The sequence below is a fragment of the Salpingoeca rosetta genome (assembly GCF_000188695.1).
Source record: "Salpingoeca rosetta unplaced genomic scaffold supercont1.9, whole genome shotgun sequence".
Lineage (NCBI taxonomy): Eukaryota > Choanoflagellata > Craspedida > Salpingoecidae > Salpingoeca > Salpingoeca rosetta.
This window is the reverse complement of record NW_004754925.1, coordinates 307,648-320,147: the sequence shown is the minus strand read 5'-3', so window position 1 is coordinate 320,147 and position 12,500 is coordinate 307,648. Positions and strand designations below refer to the sequence as shown.

Below are 12,500 nucleotides of genomic sequence, written 5' to 3'. Positions count from 1 at the left end.
CCTCTCTTGACCCTTGAACGCCAGCGTTGAGTAGCATGTCCTGGGTGGGCGCATGCTCGACGTCCAGAGCACCAAAGTCGATGGTGATCGGCGCTCGACAATACGGGCAACGGCCGTTCAAGCGCGCAATTCGGATCGAACACTCGGAGCATAGCCAGTGGCGGCATGTCAACTGGACAGACACATCCCTGAAGTAGGACAGAGCAGACACAGACATTGGTTTTTTGTTTTGGGGGATGCGCGCGGAACACCAAACACGAAGCAAGCATGTGAGTCAGTCAGGCACCAGGTCGCCGAATCAAGAACAGCAAGCAAGAACTACGAGCCAACGGAAGCAACACAGCAGCAAGTGAGCGGGTAGGCCTGGCGAACGTGTTCGTCTCGCAGCTGCCAACTGTACATCTTTCACACAAAGTACAATCGCCATTACTGAACATGCAACACATACCTATCACAGCAGATGTGGCACAAGGAGTCGCTTTCCCCATCATCACCCCCCTGTCCACCTTCCGTGGAGAGGGTGGTGGTTGTTGTGTCTGTGCTGTTCGTGGTTGAGACAGGAACTTCAATGGGAGGGGCCGATGGAATGGGGTGCGTTGGGACGGGAGCAGGTGGGGGCTGCAGTGGTCGCGGTGAGTCCAGAATGAAGCTCGAGGGAAAGCTGGTGATGCTGATGGTACTGATCGGGCCAGGGCTGGAGTTGTTGCTGCTGGCGGCGGAATCGCTCGCATCACTGTCTGAGTCGTTGGTGATGCGCCCGCGACCGTTGTTGCGGGTCCATATCAGGAGGGGCTCGACCAAGGTCGAGGGAGGGTCATGTGGATTGGTAGGATTGGTGGTGGTGATCCTTGTTCTGGATGTACGCCCTCCTGGTCCTGTCCCTGGGTGCTGGTTGATATGGTTGTGAGGAACGCCAGTGGGTGGCGGAATCGTGTTTTGGCTGTCATCGCCGCCGTTCTGGTGCTCCTCGTTCATGCCACTATTGTCGCTGGGGCTGGGGTCCGTGGTCGACGACCCAGTGTGATCGGTACCGATGCGTCGCACGCGGCGGGGGTGGTCCCCTTCTGGTCGCCCGGTTGTGGTGTGCTCTCGTCCACCTTCACGTGGCTGTGGCTGTGGCTGTGGTTGTGGTTGTGGTTCCTGCTGCTGCTGCTGCTGCGACTGCTCGTGTTGCAAGGTGCATGACGCAAGCACAAGCACAACCAAGAACAAGGCACAGCTTGCCAGGCGCAAGGCTGCGATGATGCTCAGGTTTGTCGTCGCTGGATCACACACGCCGTCCACGACACGCGTGTACTGCTCCCAGAAGGCCGAACAGTCAATTCTGCCCACCACACCTGGCCTGTTCAACACAACGACGCACGGCGGTAAGCATGGTTGCCACATGAAAGTGAGAAGAAGTGGGCACAGCATATCAACATGTGTATTGTTGTGTTGTACCTTCCGTGCACATACAGAGTCAACAAGGCAGAGATGGGCACCAAGTCACACACACACACACACACATATGTTTACATGCACAGCTAAAATTGTCATCATGTCATCATGTTGCACGCACAGCTGTTGTTGGATATCCAGAAGGTCCTGGTGGAGCGAGGCGGCCTCATACTCATACTGTGGAGCGTGCTGCCGTGTGTAGTTCAACACGCGCTGCGCCGCCAGCAAACCGTCACCAACGGCCTGCTCAGTCTGAAACGGCAAAAATAAAGAACAGCGCAATCACAAACACGGCAGAAGAAGAGAAGAAGGCGGTGCGCCACGCGCGACTGAACCCACACGCGCACACGCACACACACTCACTCACGCACACACAAATGGATATGCGGACGCATACATCAGTGCGGGAGGGCATGTGTGCCTACCTGGTCGATGGCTTGTTGTGACGGGTTTGGACGATCACACAGCAGGTAGTACTGCACGTACTCATCGCCCTCTGCAAACTGTGAAGAGGACAAGTACAGCAGAGAGGAAAGCAGGCAGGGTAGTGAAGGACAGCAACAAAGGTGCGTGGAGGTAATGACACGATGTCACCACACATGTCACCACAAACACTCTGTGGGTGCATGTGGGTGTGTGTGTTCACATCTCAACTGCACACACTGAACAACAACAACAACAACAACAACAACAACAACAACAACAACAGCAGCAGCAGCAGCAGCACATGGCTGCATGGGAGTACATGGTGAATGAGAAACGCGCTGGGCTGCATGCACATGTCCGAGATGCCAACAGTGGCCGCGCTCTCCGCGCCGACAACCGCCATCACAATGAGAAGGAGAAGGATGCCTGTAATATGTGTCGACAGGAGAGCGAAACGAAGCAGGAGATGGGATGGCGATACAGTGAACTGTCACAAACAAACAGCCGCGTCGCTGCAAACTGACTCAAGGACTGTTGCGTTTGCAACAGTGACTTGTCACTCCCCACTCACCACACACACACACACACACACACACACACACACACACACACACACACACACACACACACACACACACACACACACACACACACACACACACACACACACACACACACACACGCGCGCGCGCGCGCGCATTCGCCCCTACCCCCCCCCACTCTGTATGCACAACCCACTCAAAGCACTTACAGATGACGGTTGCTGATATGCGCTGGCAAAAGGTGCCGCAAACGAGGGCAGCCAAGGAGAGGGCCATGACCAGGACCATGAGGCCAATCAGCCCAAACTCGGCAATGGAGCGATACCGGTTGAAACGCTCCGCATCAGAGTAAAACGTGTCAAACTGCAGCACGCAACATGAGTGAATGCCGTGAGTGGAAGCGTCCTAAACCGACTGTTGAGGTGAAACAGACACGCATGTGCTGTGTACGCGCTGAGTGCGTACTGTTTACAGTTGCATGTGCATGAGAGTGTAGGCGTGCTGAGGTGCTGTGTTGACGCCGTGGTAGCGCATTGTAGCATCTCCCTCACCTCAAATGAAGGCACAGCCTGCACAACAGAAGACAGCAACGACTGCAGGCTGGTTGTATTTGTCACAACATCTTCAAGCGCCTGCTGCACACCCTGCCGTGCGTCGTCCTGTGCGTGTTTGTGTTCACGTGGGTTGAATTGTGAACACACACACAGGCATACACAGGCGTACACAGGCACACACAGACACACACACACACACGCAACACCCCCCTTCACACACACAGACACACAGACACACACAGCGCACACACACACATAGACATACAGACAGTTTAGCTGACCAGGTCGCCTTGGAGGTTGTGGGCGGTCACCAACGTGTCTGTGGCTTGTGTTCCCAGGTTGGTAACGCGCAGAAATGCAGCGTTGTATCGATTCACCAGCCTCTCCAAGCCGGCAACGGTGTTAGACACCATCCCGTTCATGGAAACATTCGGGTAGATGCACGCAGCCGCGGTAGCTCTGCATAGAGAGAAGACACGGGAAGAGGGTTGAAAGCGACCCAACACACGCAGATGCGGACCAAAAATGTGTACGCGTACGCGTGCATATGCATGGAATTGGCTGTGCGTTTCCCCTTGAAGCGAAATCGTGTTCACTAAGGATGGTGCCTGCAGGCACACGTGCATTGACAACCCACGAACGCGAGTGTCGTTGTATCACATTGTTTACATGCAACACGGGTTCGCTCGCAGGCTTCAACTCCTGGACTTACATGGCAACGAGTCCGCACGTGAGACACGCAATCTTGATGCGGCGACTTCGCTTCTGTGAGATGCCCTCGCTGTTGTTGCTGCTCTCGCTGCTGCTGCTGCTGTCATTGCTGTTGCGCCTGTAGGCGCGGCACATGCAAAATACGGCCCAGAGCGCGACGAGAAGAAACGCTACCACGAACAAGCCAGCAATGATCAACAAGGACGTGTAGTATTCTTGTTCGTCGGGGTCAAACGCGCCCTGTGTCGGCACATCCACGGAGGTCGCGTCTGCCTTCAGGTGTCTCCAAGAGTGGTAGAAACTCACGAGGCTGGACGGCGTCACGTCCCCACCAAAGGAGACAGCAGAGCGCAAAGCCGACAGCATCTGCAAAGCAAAGCTTGTGGACATGACGGAGGACGCGGGTGTTGGGGTTGTTGGCATTTCCCAGTCGAGTGGGGTCGGAGGTGCGGGCGGGGCGATGACAACCGGGTCCCACGGACTTGGCATCTTCCTTGTCTTGTTTGGCCTTAATGTTATTCAAAACGCGCGACGACACGGGGAAAAGAAAAGGTGCAACGCGCGCGCGCCTCTGATGTGGTCGTTGTGCTGAAGACAGGAATACAGGAACAAGGGAACAGGGACAGCACAAGAGAGAGGAGCAGCCGTATGCCAAGGAAAGCACGTTGAGTGGTTTGTGCTTGTGTTTGTGTTTGTGTTTGCCTTGATTTGTGTGACTTCATGCATGCGCAGGTGTTTTGCTTGAATACATATGTGGTTTTGTGGTTTGAATTGTGCATCACCGTGCGTTTGTGCTGTGCGCATCGCTATATCACTCCCCGAGCTTCCACCCTCCTACTCTCCTGTTCTCCTCCTCACCATGTCGCCGACACGGGTCAGCTTACCTGTCGTGCGGATGAAACACGGTAGAATGTGTTTGTCGACGAATACAGCCTGTCTGCACACAGTTGCATGAAGTGCCTGCTGTGTGAGGGATAGAGGAACAGAACCAACCGCTGCGATTGCACCTGTGAAAGAAATGGATGCGACACACAGGAAAGCAAGCGAGTAGGCAGCAAAGCTGGACACACACACACAGACACACACAGACGCAGACACACACACACACACACACACACACACACACACACAGACACACACAGACGCAGGCAGACGCACCCGGCTTGCCTTGCTTCCTTCCTTGTTTGCCTGCAGGCAAGCTCAAGAGTTTTGAGAAGGAGAGTCCCAGACGGAACAGGAGGAGCGCAGCAAAGCTTTGCCCCTCCCAGCAACACGCGCCCACCCGTTCGTTCTCCAGTGGCATTTTGCTGTGTCACACCTTGGGGTCGACGAAATTTAGTTAATGTTTTTATTTAATTTTCTACATGGCACATGTGGCGCGCATGTGCTTTTGCCTCATGATTCCGGGTGGGTCTTTTCCAGATTGAAGGTCAGGGCAACGTGTCATGTGTCACGTCACATGTCACACAGTAAATTATGTCACAACATGCCACTCAGGGTTGTTTATTGCTTAGCCTGCTTGGCGTTCACAAGGATGACAGGGTAGACATGGCATTGTGTCAATGATGGGATGGGAAACCACAGCAGAGACACACAAGCGAGCATGCGAGCTAGCAAGCAACAAGAACACCAATCAGGCGAGGTGGTGCAAAGTAATGTCATGTAACCCCCCCCCACACACAAAGGCACAGCAGCACAACAGAACAACAGCTGCGAGCCCGCAGACGCAGCGCCGGGTAATGCAGCATCATTTCATTCGTATGATTCATTGTCGACGTTGTCAGCGTCATCATCATCGACATAGTCGTCCCCGTAATCACCAGCATCCATTGCATCATCACCACCCTCCTCGTCGTTGTCGTCGTCGTCGTCATCATCATCATCAACCTCAATCAAGTCCACATCCCCAACCGCACGCCCGTTCTCGGCATCGCCCTCATCGTCATCCTCCTCATCCCCCTCGTCATCATCTTCCTCATCGTCAGGACGAACGCGCACGCGCACGGCTGCTGGCGTTCGTCTGTGTGGCTTGCGGCGGCGCTCGTGCTGGTGTTGGGCCTCGGCAACTTGCTCGTCAAAGGCGGAGGTTGGCGCGGATGCTTCACCTTGCGGCTGATGTCGTGGCCTCCCCTTGCCTCCTTCCTCCGTTCCCTTATGCACCGCAAACAGCGCCTCATCCACTCGCCGATGCTGTTCGAGAGAATGTGCGCGAATGTGTGTGTGTATACATGTGGGTGCAGGGGAACAGCAAGGAGATCAGCGGAACGGCCGGGGGCCAACATAGTGTGTGTGTGTATGTGTGTGTGTGTGTGTGTGTGTGTGTGTGTGCGTGTGTGTGTGCATCATGAAGTGCACGCGTCCACATGCGTGATTGTTGCTGTTGTCCTGTGTGAGCAGAGCGCGTTAGTAAGCAAGCACACCAGAGCCACCACTAGCACCAGCACCAGCATTTCCGAGCCGTTGCATACCTGTGAAGCACATGCCTCCAGCCACTTGAGGTAGACTACGTGGACACCGCCCATCTTGCGGGCCTGTCGGACCTTGTCTGTGCCGTCGACGCGTGCAACCACATGCGTCACACGCTCGTCCACCTGGTTGCGGCGGTGGAACACACACGTGAGCTCGACAGCTGCTTGCGCAGACGGCTTTGGGGAGGCACTGATACATGACGCAGAAGGAAAAAGGGGCGGAGGAGAGAGAGAGGGAGAAGCAGGGGGAGCAGAAACACACATGGGCACCTCCACACCCACAACTAACACAGAACACGCAACACGTGCAAAACACACGTGCACATGTACATGAACCTGGTCAACGACGACGGCGCCCATGTTGACGGCCATTCGCCAGGCGGGGTGCGTGTAGGCGCTCTGCCCACGCGGTATCACGCCCGTGAACACGATTCTCACGCCTTCCAAGATCCTGAAATGACAGCCAGGAATGCGCATTTAGCTGGGGAAGAACCAGCACACCCACCAACACACACACGCACACACACGCACGCACACACACACACACACGCACGCACACACACGCACACACACGCACGCACGCACGCACACACACACACACACACACACACATAAACGGGTGCAAAGTTGCACCATGTACCATGGCGGGTAGTGTGGGAACTTGCGGTGAAGGCGAGGGAGAATTGCCTTTGTGCTGGGCGCAACACCATCCTGAGCCAATACACATCAAGGGGCAACATCACGAAAGCAAGAAGGGTGAGGTGACTACAGGTAGACGGTTGGTCGGGAGAGGGACGAGGATGTCGCAGCACACGCCAACAATTAAAAAATGATGCACACACACAACATGCATGCACGCCACCCCCACCCACACCCACACCCACACACACACGCTCACCCGGTCGTAGGCGTGGAAGAAGGAGGTGCAGATCTCCTTGCAGATGTCTGTGACGGTCTTCAAGTGCGCATCTGTGTCCTCGTGGGGGCGAAGACGCGGCTGCCGCTGCACGCGCCACTCCGGCCCGCCGAGCTTCGATGCCAGGCGGGACAGCACCGCATGGTCGTCGCTCTCCTGATGTGTGTGTGTGTGTGTGCGTGTGTGTGAGGGTGTATGGCAGGAAGGGGGAAGGGTATGACGTGGATACGGCGCAGTGACAGCAAGAAGCGCGGCAGTGGCTGGAAATCAAAGGGAATGCGGTGAACAGGCCCGTGCACGGTGTGGCAAGGAAAAAGGCAGCCAACTTCAAAAAAACAAGCACGCACACCTGTCCCTCCACCAACATGTCGTCACCAACACCACATCGCAATGTAGCAGCGGTGACTCACGTCCTTCCATGGCCCAACAGGTGTGAGCTGGCGGGCCATACGGAGGAGGAGACATGCCTCCGTCAGCTCCACACACCGCAGCCGGCTCAGCAGCACCTCCTCTACAAACCAGATGGACATTGGTGAGAGGAGACGGGGGGGGGGGGAAGGGGAGATGAGGGGGCCGGGGAGCCTCGGTGAGGTTCGGGCGGTGATGGAAAGCAGGTCACATACCGCGACGCAACGAGGCAAAGCGTGCACAGAGAAGCAAGTGCACATACACGTGGAATAAGCGTCGTACACACACAGACACACGCACACAGACAGAGACAGAGAGACAGACAGAGAGAGAGAGAGAGACAGACAGACAGACACACACACACACACACACAGACAGACAGACACAAGCACACGCACGCACCGATGCCCTTTGCGCCGAGGGTTCGAACAATGTTTGCAATCCACCGGCCCATGTGGATGCGATACCCGCCCTTGTCAACCCGCTCAATTCGTGCCAGACATGAAATCTGCCGCAGGAGATGGAGACGCAGGCGCTCCAAGTGGCACGGCGCACCATCTTCGCCATAATCGCCATCAATGGGCAGTGCAAACAGAACAAGCTCAAAGGTGCAGCCTGCAGGGGCACGCGGTGACGGTGCAGCCTGCCGCGCCTCTGTTGTACGCAATGCAGCAGGCATAGGTGGTGACAATGTCTGGGCACTCGTGGCAGCGCTGCTGTGGTGTTGCTGTTGCTGTTGCTGTTGCTGCTTGTCCTCTCGTTCACCCGTGCCTGTATCTTGTCCACCATGACCGGTACCTTCTGCTGGTGTGTGCTTTGCCTGCTTCGACGGTGGCTGGCTCTCATCTCCACGCTCCCGCGCATCACGATGACTGCCCACACCACCACCTGCTGAGGAAGAGCTCGTGACGGCAGACGGTGCCCAATGCTGCTGTTGTTGTTGATGCTGCTGAGCACGGTGGCGTGGCCGCCTGCGCTTGTACTTTGGCGCACCGCCACCGCCACCACCACCGCTGGTGCTTGCGGCTGACGATGATGCAGCAGCTGTTGGTGTTGGCGCTGCACCCTGTGCACCGCCACCGCCGGACTGTCCGTCCGCCTTCACGGGCAGCAGGCGGAACACGCAGTGCAGACCGCGAAACGCGGCGTGCACGAGCGAGATGGCCGCTCGCAGCTCCTGCGAAATCAAATCCTGCGCATGTGCATCGGGATCGCGCGGAGCTGTCAAGACACATGTGTACATGTGTGTGCGTGCGTGTGTGTGTGTGTGTGTGTGCGTGTGCGTCAGTACGTGAAAGTGTGTTGATGTGTGTGAGTGTGTGTGCGTGTGTGTGAGTGTGTGTGTGTGTGTGCGAGTGCGTGTGCGTGTGTGAAAATATCGGCGTGCGCCTTTGAGCCTTTGAAAGTGAGCAAAATGTCACCCATATAATCGCAACACACGCAACAAACTGCCACCAGCACGTTGCTGCTGCTCACCTTGATCATTCTTCCTCGCCGTCTCTGCGGTGGCAACGGCGTCTCTGTTCCACATCTCAATCAGCTGTGGTGGCGGCGGCGATTGTGGTGTCAGTGATGATGTTGGGTCAGGTAAGAGTGGCACTACATACAACAGTGTTTCGAAAGGCTACCCTCCCCTCCTCCTCCTCCTCACAACCACCACCACTGACCGTGCACAAGCGCTGCGTGATGCCCAATCCCTTGCACGTCGCCTGCATGTCTTCGATAGCCGTTGCCGACTGCCACTCGTAACGCTCGCGTGCATCCAAACACAGCGCGTACGCAAGCGCATCCCCCGTCGTCTTTGTATTTGCATGGGACATTGCAATATGAGCATCAGCGCGGGCGCGGGTATGTGTGTGTGTGTGTGTGTGCAAGTGTGTGTGTGTGTGCGTGCAAGTGTGTACGCACACAAAGATGTGCATGAGAGTGTGTAACTATATCACAGACCTGGTCAAACCCTGCGCCAGTGAATTCGTGGGCGAGGTCGCTCGGAAATGCAATCTGATTGGAGTATTTCGTCCTGCCACAGACAGTCCACAGATGTGTGTGTGTGTGTGTGTGTGTGTGTGTGTGTGTGTGTGTGTGTGTGTGACAAGACGTGCATGTGTACAATACAGAGAGCCATCGGAGCGGGTGGATGAGGCAAGTGCCAGGTCATAGGAGGTGACCCTTAGGTAAGAAGCACGTAGGCGCAATTGCATGAAGCACGTGCGTGCTCAAACCTTCGATGCGCTGCGTGCAGTTTTGCTGTTGTCGCTTTCGCCTCCGCCCTGCCGTCGGTGTCAGTGTGTGTGTGCGTGTGTGTGAGTGTGAGTGAGTGTGCCTCCGTTTTGTGTGTTGAGCGTGAGCTGGTATGCTTGCGTATCCAGATGCTGGTGGCTGTACATTTGGGAGACGTTGACGTTGACTTCGTCGAGCATTTGGAAGTAATCGTATGGCGCAGCCTGTTAACACACGCAGGGGGCGATGAAGCGGCAGCAATGTGATGATGGTGGCACTGAATATGGCCTACGTACTTGTCGTTCAGCAGGAAGAAACGAGTAACAACACATACACACTAAGCACACACGCATACGCACTCAGCACAAACAACGCACACAACGCTCACAAACACACAGCAAGTAATGCAAGCAGGGCTGTGCGTGCGCGCGTGCACTCACGGGGATGAGGTTTGGGCGGAAGTCCCACATTGCGGCGGTGTCGTCCAAGATGACTACCATGTCATCGCCGCGCGGGAACAGGTGGTTCAGATTCTGAACGCGCAGAGGGAACCACAACCAGAAGGAAACAAGAGACAGAGAGAAAGGGGAGGGGGGGGGGGCAAAGGGGCCACACATACGCATACACACGTGTGCGTGTGTGTATGCGTGTGTGCGAGAAGAGCGTGAGGTGCGAGTGCATGTTTGTGTTCGTCTACACGTGTGCACAACCAACGCCATATTACATAGTGCACATGATGTAATGAGACGTACGATGCTCTTGGTGTCGATACGGGCGCTCTCGTCCTGTGTGAGGATGCGTGTGGAGAAGTAGTGTGCGCCAGGATCAATGATGCTGACGTGTCGCGTGGTGACGAGAAGGGGGGGGGGAGAGGGAGGGACAATGCATACGTAATCGATGTCGGTGAGAACGGTTGCAGGCCACACGTGAACACACGCACGCGCGTGCACACACACACACACACACACATACACGAACGAACGCACACACACACACACACATTTACAGATACACACACACACATACACGCAGACACATGTCCACGAACGCACACATCTCAACAGGTGTTGGAGCTCACTTGCAGATCTCCTTTGCATATGCGCGTGTGCCCATGGTGTACACATGCAGCTCATACATGTCCTTTACGGCCTCCAGGAACTCTGCACAGATGTGAATGTGTGGGTGTCATTGTGCATGTGTTGGAGGTCGCAGGGGCAAGCGCGTCCTTAATCAGCACCTCCACATTAAGTGCACTTGCTGTGTCGCAATCACACACACAGCCACACACACACAGCCACACACACAGCCATACACAGAGACACACACACACACACACACACAGACAGATAGACACACACACAGACACGCACACGCACGCACTCCCCAGCACCACAGCCAACCTTTGACGCCCGGCCTGATCTTGGTATAGTAGAAGCGCGGGTCGCCGCCGATCTGGAACTGAACAGCGAGGAAGGTGTCAGAGTTGAGGTGTGAGTTGTTGCGAGGGCTGCAAGTTGCAAGTTATGCGGGGTTGACGTGTAACGCCAGGCAGCAGAAGTCAGACACTGTGCGATGCTTGTGCACACAACTGACAAAGTGGATGTCGTCGCAGCCGTTTCTGATCCAGTTCTGCACCACGCGATTGGCTGCACGCACGCGGGGCAGGGAAGAGTACACGTTTGGAACACGAAGAGCGATGTAGACGACAGTTCAGGGTTGGTTGGGCGGTCGGGGATGTCAAGGGGGCAAGTGAAAGGCAAGGGGGCAGGGAACAACGCGAACAAACAGGCAGACACAGACAGACACAGACACAAAGACACACACACACACACACGCATACTCGCACACAGACACACGTGTGTGTGTGTGTGTGTGTGTGTGTGTGTGTGTGTGTGTGTGTGTGTGTGTGTGTGTGTGTGTGTGCGTGCGTGTGTGTGTGTGTGTGCGTGTGTGTACGCTCATGCGTCCGCAACTACCATCATGCTTGAGAACGCACACGAGTACGTACTCACTCATGTGCTCATGCATACATACGCACACACACACTCATACCCACACACATACAAACACACACGCACACATACACACTTGCTGGTGTAAACACGCAGGGTTGTCGCGCTATGGGCTGTTTGATGTGTGTGAGGAGAGCTTGTACGGTGCGGGTCGCCGCGACAATTGCGAATCACGGGTTCTGTCAACGGAATGGGCAGTGGCAGCTGCGCTGCTTGTGTTTGGCCTCCTCATCCTGCTCTTGGCCATCACCAGTACGGCATATGCCCTCGTGCGACGGGACTTTTTGAACCGCGCCAAGTGGCAGGCCTTCTTCTCGGGTACGCAAGCATGCGTGAGACGTGTGTGCACGCTCGCGCACGCGTGTCTGTCTGTTTGTCTGTCTGAGTATCTGCCTGAGTATCTGCCTGCCTGCATGCCTGCCTGCGTGTCTGCGTGTCTGCCTGTTTGTCTGCGTGTCTGTCTGTGCGTCCACTTGTATCCAAGTGGCTATCCTTCCACGTTTGTAAATTCAACGTGCTGCACCTTCTTAACCCGTCCTCCCATCCTCACCCTCATGCCCCACGTTCCTCCAACCATTTTTGCCTTGCGCAGCGATATTGATGGCGCTGACATCAATCGTGTTCCCCATTGGCTTTGACGTTGAGCGCATCGGGGGAGAGGTAAGCTGCGTCAGCTCTGTGTGTGCGTGTGTGCGTGTGTGCGTGCGTGCGTGTGTGTGTGTGCGTGCGTGCGTGCGTGTGTGTGTGTCGTATTTCGTGTAGAGTAGACCGTACCGTGTCCTGCCTCCCCTTTCTCGACCCTGTAT

General features: G+C 55.8%; 3 protein-coding genes across 3 annotated transcripts in view; 1 reads left to right on the top strand and 2 right to left on the bottom strand.

The window, feature by feature from the left end:
• The window catches only part of PTSG_03975 (uncharacterized protein), a gene marked incomplete at its 3' end in the record, with an annotated part of 4,340 nt that extends 95 nt beyond the window's left edge, over positions 1 to 4,245 (bottom strand). Inside the window, exons 1-9 of the mRNA XM_004994813.1 lie at positions 3,672 to 4,245; positions 3,241 to 3,418; positions 2,957 to 3,064; positions 2,615 to 2,768; positions 2,183 to 2,289; positions 1,863 to 1,940; positions 1,559 to 1,689; positions 449 to 1,342; positions 1 to 188 (exon numbers count right to left, since the gene is read on the bottom strand). The exon at positions 1 to 188 is cut by the window's left edge and continues 95 nt beyond it. Of these exons, the coding sequence (XP_004994870.1) occupies positions 1 to 188; positions 449 to 1,342; positions 1,559 to 1,689; positions 1,863 to 1,940; positions 2,183 to 2,289; positions 2,615 to 2,768; positions 2,957 to 3,064; positions 3,241 to 3,418; positions 3,672 to 4,159 (2,326 nt within the window). The 5' untranslated portion in view covers positions 4,160 to 4,245. The remainder of the gene's footprint in view (positions 189 to 448; positions 1,343 to 1,558; positions 1,690 to 1,862; positions 1,941 to 2,182; positions 2,290 to 2,614; positions 2,769 to 2,956; positions 3,065 to 3,240; positions 3,419 to 3,671) is intronic.
• A 912-nt stretch (positions 4,246 to 5,157) lies between these two features.
• On the bottom strand, positions 5,158 to 11,520 carry PTSG_03974 (uncharacterized protein; the record flags this gene model as incomplete). Its single annotated transcript, XM_004994812.1, has 18 exons — positions 5,158 to 5,860; positions 6,139 to 6,261; positions 6,475 to 6,589; positions 6,779 to 6,849; positions 7,037 to 7,210; positions 7,465 to 7,565; positions 7,865 to 8,683; positions 8,939 to 9,002; positions 9,130 to 9,261; positions 9,410 to 9,482; positions 9,685 to 9,732; positions 9,848 to 9,906; positions 10,123 to 10,215; positions 10,435 to 10,516; positions 10,761 to 10,842; positions 11,083 to 11,140; positions 11,276 to 11,328; positions 11,511 to 11,520. 18 exons carry the CDS (start codon positions 11,518 to 11,520, stop codon positions 5,423 to 5,425), a joined length of 2,595 nt encoding a protein of 864 aa, XP_004994869.1. The 3' UTR covers positions 5,158 to 5,422.
• Positions 11,521 to 11,662: 142 nt separating this feature from the next.
• The window catches only part of PTSG_03973 (uncharacterized protein), a gene marked incomplete at both ends in the record, with an annotated part of 1,074 nt that continues 236 nt past the window's right edge, over positions 11,663 to 12,500 (top strand). The window contains 3 exons of the mRNA XM_004994811.1: positions 11,663 to 11,682; positions 11,948 to 12,012; positions 12,287 to 12,354. Of these exons, the coding sequence (XP_004994868.1) occupies positions 11,663 to 11,682; positions 11,948 to 12,012; positions 12,287 to 12,354 (153 nt within the window). The remainder of the gene's footprint in view (positions 11,683 to 11,947; positions 12,013 to 12,286; positions 12,355 to 12,500) is intronic.